Source organism: Rhodnius prolixus, unplaced genomic scaffold (assembly GCF_049639745.1).
Source record: "Rhodnius prolixus isolate KJV_2025 unplaced genomic scaffold, Rpr scaffold_1, whole genome shotgun sequence".
Lineage (NCBI taxonomy): Eukaryota > Metazoa > Arthropoda > Insecta > Hemiptera > Reduviidae > Rhodnius > Rhodnius prolixus.
Window position 1 is genome coordinate 22,011,187 of NW_027411581.1, and position 12,653 is coordinate 22,023,839.

The 12,653-nt window shown below is 30.9% G+C and overlaps 2 protein-coding genes across 2 annotated transcripts; both read right to left on the reverse strand.

Moving 5' to 3' along the window:
- Window positions 1-432: 432 nt before the first annotated feature.
- beag (IC cytokine homolog beag) lies at window positions 433-2,657 on the reverse strand. Its single transcript, XM_074134521.1, has 2 exons — window positions 1,526-2,657; window positions 433-1,419 (listed from the first exon to the last, which is right to left on the reverse strand). Exons 1-2 carry the CDS (start codon window positions 2,417-2,419, stop codon window positions 841-843), a joined length of 1,473 nt encoding a protein of 490 aa, XP_073990622.1. The 5' UTR covers window positions 2,420-2,657; the 3' UTR covers window positions 433-840.
- A 2,333-nt stretch (window positions 2,658-4,990) lies between these two features.
- LOC141457492 (rho guanine nucleotide exchange factor 39-like) lies at window positions 4,991-12,002 on the reverse strand. The gene is made up of 9 exons (XM_074134565.1): window positions 11,735-12,002; window positions 11,535-11,665; window positions 10,245-10,466; window positions 9,902-10,088; window positions 9,546-9,709; window positions 8,045-8,311; window positions 7,244-7,360; window positions 6,927-7,007; window positions 4,991-5,485 (listed from the first exon to the last, which is right to left on the reverse strand). The coding sequence occupies exons 1-9, from the start codon at window positions 11,832-11,834 to the stop codon at window positions 5,318-5,320; spliced, it is 1,437 nt and encodes a 478-aa protein (XP_073990666.1). The 5' UTR covers window positions 11,835-12,002; the 3' UTR covers window positions 4,991-5,317.
- Between the last annotated feature and the right edge of the window lie 651 nt (window positions 12,003-12,653).

Consider the following 12,653-nt stretch of genomic DNA (forward strand, 5'->3'; position numbering starts at 1 on the left):
TCCTAGCATTGTTTAACTATATTTTTATACCTTTGTACGTTGAGATGATGTACCAAGATGACAGAGACTATTGGAGACGGTTTTGAGAATCTGAGAAATAAACTGATATTCATTAATTAATTGACAGATTTATCTGTAGCTTCTTAATAAAAGATCAATATATCGCTGGTTTTTATGTATGCTAATGATATACTCATCCACCACAAAATGTGAAAGAAAGAAGGGATGAGACGGACCCCCCAATCAATTAGAAATGAAATAAATGTCTCATAACTGCAAATCCTAATTGATCCTAAACCTTTTTAGGATTCCTAATGAACTATTATTTCCTTTACATTTATTCTTACCAAACAACATGATACCATTTACAATCGTACAATCAGCAGCACAAGGCGTTCGCAGACAATGTAAAAGTGATAACTGAATACAAAATTTGACTAAAATAAACATTATCAAAAATGTTTATTAATTTCATACTTTATTTGTTACATATTTACAATTCAGAATTAGTACTCAAAACAATCATATAATCTCGTAATTTGTATTTTTTGAATATACATAGCTCCTTTCCAAAAGATATTTTAGAACTCACTAACCCGAACACATTTTCTTTAAAGACTAACAAGATTCACTAAGTATAATGAACTTTTCTTCATTTATCAATTATCTAAAAGGTACTGTACCAAACTGCGTTACAAAAAAAATAAATAGAAAATAATGTTTCAGCATTGTAAATAATTTTGTTTTAACCAATATTTCTCATGCCGTTCAAAATTTTTTGTCTTACAAAAAAAAAACTTGGAGTTTTATAACACAATAAAATAATATGATCCACAAAATTTAGTATCTAGGGATTTTGAATTGTGGCGTGCCTAAATTTGACGAGTCTGGATCTTTTCTCTTTTGAATAATATTTTGAATTTTGTTCCATTCCCGATCCAATTCTGCACGTTCATTCTTCTCCTTATTATGTTTACGCGTCCTACGGCCATCTGCCATTTTAACACCATACTGAAACGCTGCTTTTGGTAATGCTTCTTTTGTATTCATGTATTGGCTATATTCTTCTTGAGTATCAAAATCCCACCTTCCGACTGGCCCTTTCTTATTACCTTGGTCCATCTTTGTATAATCTACTTCATCGTCTGAGTCATCTATAGCATCCTGCATTTCATCCAAACCAGGATAACATTCTGCATATCCAGTCGGTTCTGCCGCAAGTCTGGATAAAATTCCAGCAGCTCTTGATTCCTTTTTTGCGCCTACTTGAACGATTTTCTTATTTTCAGTAGTACGAGGGGGGCTAGGTGGGGCTTTTTCACTATCCTTAAAATAATTAGAAATTTTCTTTCTTGTATCATTTTGCTTAGTGGTTGACGGCACATACTCCCCAGCATCAGGAAATATTCCTTCTTCAACCTAAAAAAATAAAAATAATAGAAAAATTAGTAGTCAACACAAAAATAATAATTAACACCAGAAAAAAATGACTCTTTAGAAGTACAATACTTATGCAGACACTTACAACTTTATCTCGTTTCCTAGATTTCTTATGTCTTGGCCCTTGACGCAAGTATGAAAGTATCTGTGCTAATTTATTAATTACTATGTCATTTGTAGTTAAAGTGGTAACTGATTCCTGGGTAGGTACATCTGCTATACTTCTTAATAAAGTGGTGGGAATATCGCTGTCAGCCATTTCATCATTTAGTTCAACCACATACGCCATTCTTCCTTGTGAAAACAGAGGATTTCTTTCCACTTCATGGTTACCAAGAGCAACTTTATAAATGTTTCTACCCAAGCGAGTTTTAAATACCATTTCTTCTTCTTCTTTAGTTTTTTTTTCTTTTTTAGGTTTGGCTACTAACTTTTCCATTTCCTCTTCTTGTTCTAATTCTTTCATCTGAATTTCGCTTCTTACTTTTTGCAATAGGGCATAATCTAAGCCCTTGACAAGATGGGTGTGTTCCATATCACCACCTAAAAATTTGGATTCTTGAATCATTTGACGACGTCTTTCCGCAGCATCTATTCCAGATTTTAAATCGGGCGCAACAGCACGATAACCACTTGAAGTTGACATAGGATCGTCAACTTGATAGTCAGCATTTGTCCCGTCACGTCTTTCTTTAGCGCGATCTCTGTACTTCTCTGCTAACTCCGCCAATTTATTTTCTTCCTGCTTTTTAAGTTTTGCATAAAATATTTTTTTCTTACGTCTCCTCTCCCCTCGGTCGTCTTCAACACTCGGCACTGTTTTCTTAACATCGTTATTTTCTGGTGCTGGAGTATGTGCTGCCGAGACAGGAGTTGATACAGGAGTTGAACGCGGAGTCATTAACAACCGACGAAAATCGTCGTTTGTAAGGCGTTGTAGGTAGGACTGACATTTCAAGTCTGAATTAATTTGTGTCATTTTTTCAAATTCTAAATAGTATGAGAAGGAATTAATCCAAGCTTAATGTTATAAAAACACATTCAACTTCGATACTTCCTCACAAATTATATTATTTTACCTGTCAAAATTAAATTTTAACAACGCTCAGATTCCAGTCCATCTAACATCTCCGGTTTGGAACTAAGCACTTAAACCGAAATTTTACGATAAAAACCACAATCTAAACAAGTTAGAATATGAGTTAAGGTTATATTTGGCTTCTGGAATACAAGTACACAACTCATAGATCAGTGATGCCAACGTTTTTATAAGTTAATTCAGTTTATAAATTACATTTTCGCAAACCCCCTTCAAAATTAGAGCTGGTATTGCCAGAAAAATGTAGGTATATTTTATAGATGTGAAAGAAATATTGCAAAATCAAATTCTTATTTCAGATTTATTAATGCCGAACCAATTAGTATAAATATAATCTTACATTCAAAGATAATTATTCAGAATTCGAACGAAATCACGGCTTTAACTACTTTTTAAACAGATTTATTTGTGTACTAAAACTTGGGACAGTTAAGATGAATTGAGGTACTAGTTTCGACTAACTGTCTTGGCCTTGTATTTATGTACCTAAATATTAGGACTTATAAATTTTAGGTAACAACCTACATCCTCGCCTTCTGATCGAATAGCACGCAAAACCTAAGCACATAGGTCCCACTTTATTAATTAATATATGGGGGAAATTCCATCTTATATTTATAACCTGAATTCGTAGGTTTTCATAAAAAGTGACTGCGTTCTCAATCATTCATTTCTCCCAGAAAGAACCAGTATATCTATCCATACAATATTCTGATATGTAGTATGTTGTCAGTCATTTTTAAAATATACCTTCTCTCAGGGGATGAAAGATGAAGTGAATAGGATGGGTTTGAAGATTGCAGATAATCTGTATCTTTCTGAACCATTGTATGCTGATGATCAACTCATTATTGCAGAAGAGTGCAATACAACGTTGTTTATATGCTGAGGGTTGTATGAAAAGAATCCTGAATGAAGACTGTGCAGAAATTTTAATAAGACGGAATACTTATCCAATTAGAATGAAAATAGATAAGATAAATATCTAAACAGGAAAACAGATTGAATACTTGAGCCCAATAAGGGAAAAGAATACAAAGCAGAGAGGAGAATCAGGGAGAAGAAGAATGTAATAAGTCTATCGATCTCAACGCTCTGGGGCAGAAATGTTCCCCAATTTGAAGAGGATAGATAGGTCCGGTAGGATTACCTAGGATGGTAAATGGCAGCGAGGTGGATGTTCGAAAGACACGGAGAGATTAAATTGAAAAGACCATGACAGAATATTGACTAACTGGAATAAGCAAAATATAAGTTCCAAAAAGAAAAAGATTGTAGCGATGTTTGAAGGAAACCATTCTATTACAGAAAACCTAACATTAAAAAACTGGAATTGTATTGACTGCCATATGGGCATCTACTTTCCCACATAAATCTTGCGATTTTTTTAGCAATATCCGGTTCTTTAAAGTGGTCTACTCAGCTCTTTAATTCAGAAGCCATCGTTCGTCTGTAACAAACTTAGAAATGATTTTATTACTGTTCCATTCAAATTTTTAATTATAAAAAATTTCATTAAATTACAAAATTTTCATACTTGAACACTCAATCATTTGTATTTTTAGTAGCATATTATGTAGAAACAAATAAAGGCCCATTAGCATCTCGAATTACCCTCTAGAAGTAAGAAATCACATAATTATGTGAGCTTATAAAAGAGCCATTCTTATACTTCTTTCTCTAAAAACTTCTAGTCTTGCTTTCATTCAAAGCCAACCTTGGTATTTTGACAGAACGTCTAAATTCTCAGAAAGCATTCCAAACGCTCTATCTGAGGTATTTATATAATTTGCTTAAGTAGTGGAATCACTTCAATTGAAAATTTTTCTTTGCCTAGATAGAACAAAATCATGTGAATGCTCCTCTTTATTCGCCAAGAAAAATCTGATAAAACGAAAACATTCATTCAGAAAAAACTTTATTAATAAACACTTGAAAAAGTATAAAAGTACAAATTTCTTTCAGCTTTATACATGTAAAATTATTAAAACCATTAGAAATGAATTACTTTATTCAGCCAATTGCTCTACATTACTTAAAGTGTATCAAATTGTAAAGATACATTATGTTCACTACTGTCAATGCACTCATGATTTTTATCGAAGTAAAAAAAAGTTGTGCATTTAAAAAGCTATTTTAAAAATTGTGCCCTCTACTAATAAATTCTATATGAAAATAATTGGCAATGTTATAATATTGTAATATGCATAATCAATACTTTATCAATTCAAATGACAATAATTACAAGTTTTTTAAAATTAGATACTGGTAAGTTGTATCTAAAACTGCGTTTATTAAACCTAATTTTAACTTCTTAAAATATTTTGGGTAAATTATTCCCTTTACTCTAAATTATGTATTCAAAAATTATGGCACATTAAAGAGATTCTGGATTTAAAAGAAAAAAGGAACATGAAGATCATCCTCAAAAAGCTCTCCCGACTTATGACAAACTGTTTTGAACGATATTCTGAAAATAAAATTAATTTTTCCCAAGAATGTAAAATTGAAAATAGCTAAAATTTTAATAACTTTCTTATGTAATCATAATTTACAACAAGCACTATAAATTGATTTTATTTATAACAAATAATAAAACAATTATGTAATGAATCATTAAACAATAGGGATATTTGTTTGATAATTCTGTTTTTCACAAGAATACCAATCATTGGAGAAATTGACATGACCTGACAATGAGATTTCAGACAAATAAGGACCTTTCACAGACTTAAAAGAAAACAGTGTCTCAGGATTCTCTGTTTAATAAGGGAATTTCTAATTAGAAGTTATATGACGCCCAGAATTTTCTCTTCTTGTGTACATAGGGAACCAATACTTTTGAAGTGACTGACCGAAGTTTGAAATTGCCTCTTTAATTGATGATATATATCCTTGACGTTTAGGTAGTAGATTATCGTTGGAAGGTGATGTTGATGAACTTCCCTAGGCAATGTAAAAAAAAATGTCTGAATAAGTGAAAATTATGTCATTCATTTCTTTAATTAAATCAAAGGCTAAATAGCCCTTTTACAAAAACATTAATTAACAAATAGGAAAAGTTAAGAAAAAATAATTTAAAAAATTAAAATCTGTGATACAATTGAAATAAAATAATGCACAGTATTAATCAAAAAATAAGTAACATAAATCCACAAATTCATACAAATAAAATGATCTTATTAGTCCTTTTTAAACTTAAGAATATTATACAAAATATTTTTTAAATTCATTTTAGGATTTGCAAAAAACTTCATAGTTCCGTTTGGCAGAATATTGTTTTTAATATGAATATGTAGTTTTCAAGACCGCAAATTGTTAAACTTAGGATGGAAGATTTGCGAGGAATCGGTCAAAAATTTTTATAGGCAAAAAGACGAGTTGTTTTATTTGACCGATTCCTCGCAAATCTTCCATCATAAATTGTTTTTAATGTTCTTTAACTGAAAGTGATGTGTGAAGAGGAAATGAATTCGTTGTTTGTCAGTCACCTTGTTTAAGATAATTGTATTAAAAAAAAAAATGGAGAGTGATAAGTGCGAGGTTTACATATCGAATAAGATACTGAAAAACAGGAATTATACTAACTCAGAGCAGTTCATACGTGAATGTGGTTGTACATTAAAATATCAACCTGTTTCCCTCAAGCAGACAACTTTGGTAGATTAAAAATTACTCGGTATGCAAATTTTTGATGATAACCAAACTACATCGGATGATTTTGAGAAATAGTAAAAGTAAAGTAAGTAAAGTAATCGCCTATTTTTTCAGGCGGGGCTTAACGTCCAACTACCAATTAGGTGTCGTGGACGGAGGCGTCTAGCAAACATACTTTACTATTTCTCATTTTTAAACATTAAATAAAATCCAAGGCCTATGACCGGGAATCGAACCCAGTACCACAATACATATTAGCTTCGCAGGTCTCGCCTCTAACCGCTTGGCTACCGTGGCGCCTGATTTTGAGAAATATGTTTTGAAATCTTTCAATTCTTAGAGAGGACTGTGGTGTGAAAGGAGAAAAAAAATATAAGAACGGTATTGGGGCGGTAGGTGGTCTAGTGGTTATGTGCGTGGATTTGTAAGTGGGAGTTCGAATCCCGCGTACAAATGCTTTTTAATTGATAGAAAAAAATGTTTTTAAAAATAGATTTTAAACCTTTCAAGTAAAAATGGAGTAGTAGAGAAATTAGCAAAAATCCGTTCCTGATCAGAATTTGACATTTCGTAAAAAACATGTCAAATCACTTAGGAAGATTTGAAAGCAATGATCGAAAGAATGATAAATTCGAAAAACAAGACTGGTTATCATAAAAAACCTTTTAAAATTTGAATTTAAATGTAAAGAGAATTTCTAAGATTTAAATTTCAAGAAAGATTGACTTACAATGCTGGAGGCGTTACTAGAAGTTATTTTGTTTCTTTTCCATGGGCTGTGGAAAGGAGCACATACATCATCAGCATCCTCCTTAAAAATTATAATTTAATTGATATATAACCTTTGCTGATGATTTAGTGGTGAAATTTAATAAAAAATAATAAGCATATTTGTTAGTTACTTCTAACATATTTAAATATTTTCTTATTCACTTCTCATTCTAATAAATAAGACTTTTTTTAATTTATCGAGGAAAATACCTAATTATCAATTAATTTATTGTAAGTAAATAATTTCATTAAAATCCTCACTTTAAAAATATTTACCTGAAGTTGTTTTCTTTTTCGCGGCGTGAGTGCATCATTCATAAAATTAAGATCTTTTTTTTTTAATACTTGCCTGCTACTTCCTCGCCTATTTAATGTTTGCCTATGTTGGGCATCCTAAAAAGAAAGAAACTTCATAAGATATATTTTAAAACATAATACATAATCGTGAAAATCGCAATAGACATTTTAAGAATAAAAGAATAATTAAATTTAACCAAACAATGGTAATATTTCTGAAATTGGATTTTTAATTGTTTGACTTGAAGTAACCAGAAGATGGCGCCGCCATTAAATTGGGGGCAATTAAAATTAATCATTATATAAATTAGTATACAAAAAGAAAATTATGCAATATATATTGTCTAGGCCTGGATTACCGGTCTAGGCCTTGGATTTTATTTGATGTTAAATGAGAAAATTTATTAAAGCCTCCGATTACGTCACTGTGAGATTGGTAGTTTTTCGCAAAGCCTGTCTGAAATATGCTTTTTTATTCAAAGCAATGTTTATTAGGGGTGAAATTTCAATTTAGCAATCTACTTTACTTTTTTACAAAGTTCATCCAGATCTAGAATCAAGATTTTGCATCCATTTTTCATCCTCATCAAAAATATTCCATCAATTCTTCTAAACGGCACATAACTAATATTAACGTAATAAAGGCAAATGTGGCAAACCATTAAACAAGGCATTGAAAGCAAGCTGGCTGCTCTCAGAAATTTTTATTTATCATAATTTTAATATGATATGATATTTATTTTTAATATCACCAACTACCAAGAAACATTATAAAATAACCTGCATAATTGCTTTATTAATAGCTTCAAACCAGGCTTCAGTTGTGCAGGATTCCTGGTCACTGTAGAGTACGACAGTCAAAGTTTGACAAGTAATACTAAAAATCCTATTTCCTTGTTGTATTGTACATCTTCTTAAGGGTAGCACACAAGAACATCGTAGGCTGTTTTGATCTCCTAAAGGTACTCCAGTCATTTTACAATACATTAACAAATCACTTAAAAGAACCACATATCTTGGACATGCCTTATTATTTTTTTTAGACACCTGAAAAACAGAACATCAGGAATATCATTCAAATAATTTCTTACCTAAATTAATTCCCCCCCTCCCCAACAGTAAAAAATAAATTAATTAAGAGTTTTCCATGACATATTTTTAACACTTTTATGTAAATAAATTTGATATGAAATTATTTATATTTTAGGTTAATGTAATTTTTTTCATCGATCTTGATTGTTAGATTCTCAAAATAATTCAATTATATGACCCTAAATTCTGTGATTGTGGATGGATTTTGACTCCACCTGAATACATAAATATTTTCTGGCATCTATTCGGCAGATTCAAGAAACACTCACAGTTTTTTATTTTTATTATTATTTTCTGATGGGGCGCATCAACTTTTAAGACCATCAGCACTTATCTTTATTATTTTTCAACAAAGTGATAAAAACCGCGCAGTTAGAATTTCCCAAGCAAAAAGAAAATAGTTTGAATCGCATTCAGAGAAATCCTGAAAATTTCATAACAATATCTAGTGAAAAGTGACTGGGTCATGCGATTTGCTCTATCACCGTATTAAATGAAAGGTATAACGGTTTATCTAAATAGTTGATTCAAGTACTTAAAAATACTAGTACTTACTATTTAAAAACTATCAATTGAGGAGGCCTCAATCTCAATATTAAATCTGTTTATTTATTTTTAATTCAAAAGATCTATCGCAAAAGAAGTTTTAGTATTATAACCATGCGAAGATGTAGGTTCAAATATCGCCTGCTCTCGACATTCATCTTTTGCGAAAGAAAATTGTCCAGACTGGTAGTGGACCGAAAAAGAATACGGCCTCTGATATTGACGAGCTTTAAATTTAATAGAAATAATAGTGATATATCGTATTGGATTTCCACGCGAAGATCCCGGGTTCGAATCCCTTACATTTTCTCTTCCTAGAAGTTTCTTACAGCTAATACAGCTAATAGACAATGGGGACTATAACGAGAGAACTCTGCGCAGAGGCCGGCAATGCACTGAAAACAGCTCCGGACGCCAGTGGCCTCAGATGTTGTCGCGTCTTATATTTAAAATAAAATAATAATAATCATCATCTCTAACTTTTCACATCTACCAATAGGAAAAGTAATAAAAATAAATGATAGACATCAAGTAGAAGTTTGCAGCGCTTGGTCTTACCCGTACTTCAATTGATTACCCAGCAAAAAACAAAAGCGAAACAATGCTAATAAAACATTTGATCAACTAATTCAACTGTGCTCACCTTCTGCAGTACTCCCTCTTTAATAAGTTTTCTTCCAGGATGCACTAAGACAGGTTTAGAACCACACAAACTTTTCTGAAGTTCCACTATTCTTTGCATATTTTCTTGTTCATAAACTAAGCTATTTATGTGTTCTGTGGAAGCTTCAACTTTTTTTATTGCCTCTATAATAAAAATTCATTGACTATATGTATGCAAATAAACAATGTTATTTGATGAAAATTATTTATGCCCACATTACTGTTAGAAATTCTAATTATTGTTATAACTGTAATTTGTCATTAACAGAATAAATTAAAATTTACATAAAGCAACAATTTTAGTTTCTCTTAGATGCAATGAACTTGTCAACTCACCCATTATTGAAGCATGTTGGGGATGAGATATAGGTGTATGGCTCAAAAGTTCTTTTAATAACAATCTGTACCTTGGAATTCTTTGAATAGGGGCAATTAACAAAGCGCTCAGTTTACTGTTCACTTCTGGTCGGGTTTCTTGCTTCTTTATAAATGCATCGACCTTAGAGTTTGTTTTAGAAAGATCCTAGGAGAATGATTATTTACTTTATAAGATATATAATTTGAATTGACATATTAAAAATTTATAAATTCATGTTTCCTTTGATTACTTGAAGGTACCAAATGCAGATGATATTAGCTTCTTTCTAAAACATGAACTTTTCTTTACATTCAGTCCTACCTGTAGTGCAATTATGCCATGTCTGTAGTCATATGCATAGACAGAATATAGTTTAAAGAAGGGAGCAACGGTTATAAAAGCTAATGCTACATCCTCGTCATGTCTTCTAAGCTCATTCAGAAGTTCACCATTCACATTGTAGACAGATTCCAAGTTCAAAAGCATTACTTTTAGAGCATCTGGTAATTTTAAATTTGACTTCAATAGAGGATCCTTGAAGTACTACAACAAAATTTAAGAAATAATAATACTAGAGAATATAGCTTATTATATAATCTAATATATAAAATTATAAAAATACAATCTATTTATAATCCATTAATTTAAGGCGCCACGACAATCGAGCGGTTAGAGGCGAAACCTTAAAGCTAAGATGTACTCGTGGTTCGTTTCCTGACATGGGTCTTGAAATTTATTTAAAGATGAATAAAAGAAATTTAAAGCAAAGAAAACATTTGCAGTACAATGGTGGCAATGGTAAATAGATACAAAAATTTATTATAAGTAGACTAAACAGATTTTTTTTTTTTTGGTCTTTCAGTACCAGATGTACTGTCGCAAATTCCAGTGGCCATTCAGAATTGCTAAAGTAAAGGGGCATCCTTGTAGCTAATTCCCTAAATTGATTCACCATACGCTTCTTAGTATACTGTAGTCAGTTTGCCAAATTTGTAATGTCGTTTTGGTTATTCTTCCTCTTAAATCCGACATTGGAACTTTGTACTCTTCCAATCCTCCATATTTAGTGGCATCTTTAACGAGTGTATCCACTACTTCATTCCTTTTAACACCACTATGTCCTCTTATCCAAAGAAAATGAACATGAAACATCCTCCTCTTTAAGAAGTGCTATCTTCTCTGCTATTGCAGTTAAATATTACTATATGGCTAAGACGCTAGTCCAAGATAGTAAACAACAATACATGCGTAGTTTATCACTATACGACTGGTATAAATCTTGTTTTGAATAACAAGGCTTAAGGTCTTAAGCTCTAAGCTTAGCGAAGGTGTTGAGGGTGTAGTTACTGAACACATTATTTATATTATTTCCAGTAAATAGTGTATAATGTATATTATGAACTTTTGTTCACTACTTACAAATTTGTTTTGAATAACAAAATTTATTTAAGAAAACTTTGCTAATTCATAGATCGGTTACAAGTCGATTTTAGCAAAACTACAAAAAAAAAAAAATCTACCAAATTTTCTTATGTATTGTAGTTTAATCGATTTGCTATAAAATTTCGTTTGATTTATTTCATCAAAAATGTAAATTAGAAGAATACTCACTTTCATTGCTATTTCTAGTTGATTTAAGTACGAAACTTCTGAAGTGAAGATCTCTTCAACCGCCTTTGCTTTTAATTGTACTTCTTTTTGTAGATTATCCCGTTGAATTTGCCTAGTAAGATCTCTTATAACTAAAAATACACTACTGATTAGGCTTAACTGTAAATGAACAAATTTAAACAATTTTTTATATTTATTACCTCTTGATTTGCTTCTGGTTGTTAACACATTTCGTTGTTCAATTAAGGCTTTAAGCTCTAAACTTAGCGAAGGTGTTGAAGGTGCAGTTACTGAACACATTATTTCTTTTCCAATTAACAGTGTATTATGTATATTATGGACTTCCCTGTTCCACTACTTACAAACTATAGGAACTCCGTGTATTAGTTATTAATAGTGAAACCTTTTATTCTGTTACTATGAAGCAGACACCAAAAAGAAACATTGATAGTTTACTCTCCCCAATCAGCAAAATTCCGTTGAGAATTGTAATTTTGGAATTGGTACGCCTTAAGATTGGTGGGTAACTTGAATGTATTTGCATTTAGTTTAAATGCAATTGCGCCAAATTTAAATTTTTAGTGTTTTGTAAAAGCATGGAAATTAAAAAGCAATTTCAAATAATTCTCTCTAAATTAAAAAGTTGAAAAAGTGTCATATATTTTAAAAGTCAAAAACTTGAAATAAAAAATTGCAGTAATACAAATACCCTATTAATTCATGGTTATAAATAATACAAACAATGGTAAATAATTACAAAATTATTGGAATTAAGAACTTAATTTAAAGTCTACACAATGAAATCAAGCCCTTTTGCAACTAAGATCTTGATTTAAATTTGCAGTAGTAGAAGTACGAATTCCCTAATAACCAACTTACAAAAGTAAAATATTGAAATTATATGAGAAGAATTTTTCATTTATATATGTAATTTAAAATGTACTATAGGGGAAAATAGAGTTGAATTATTTTTTTTGTTTAGAAAAAATGTGATTATGCACAAACTGGCTAAAGAATCGATCATAGATCTTAATTTTATTAGTATTATTATTATAAACTGTAAACATTGTAAAAGTTTCTTAAATGAGCAACTTGTGTATTAATTTTTAAGTTAGTAAA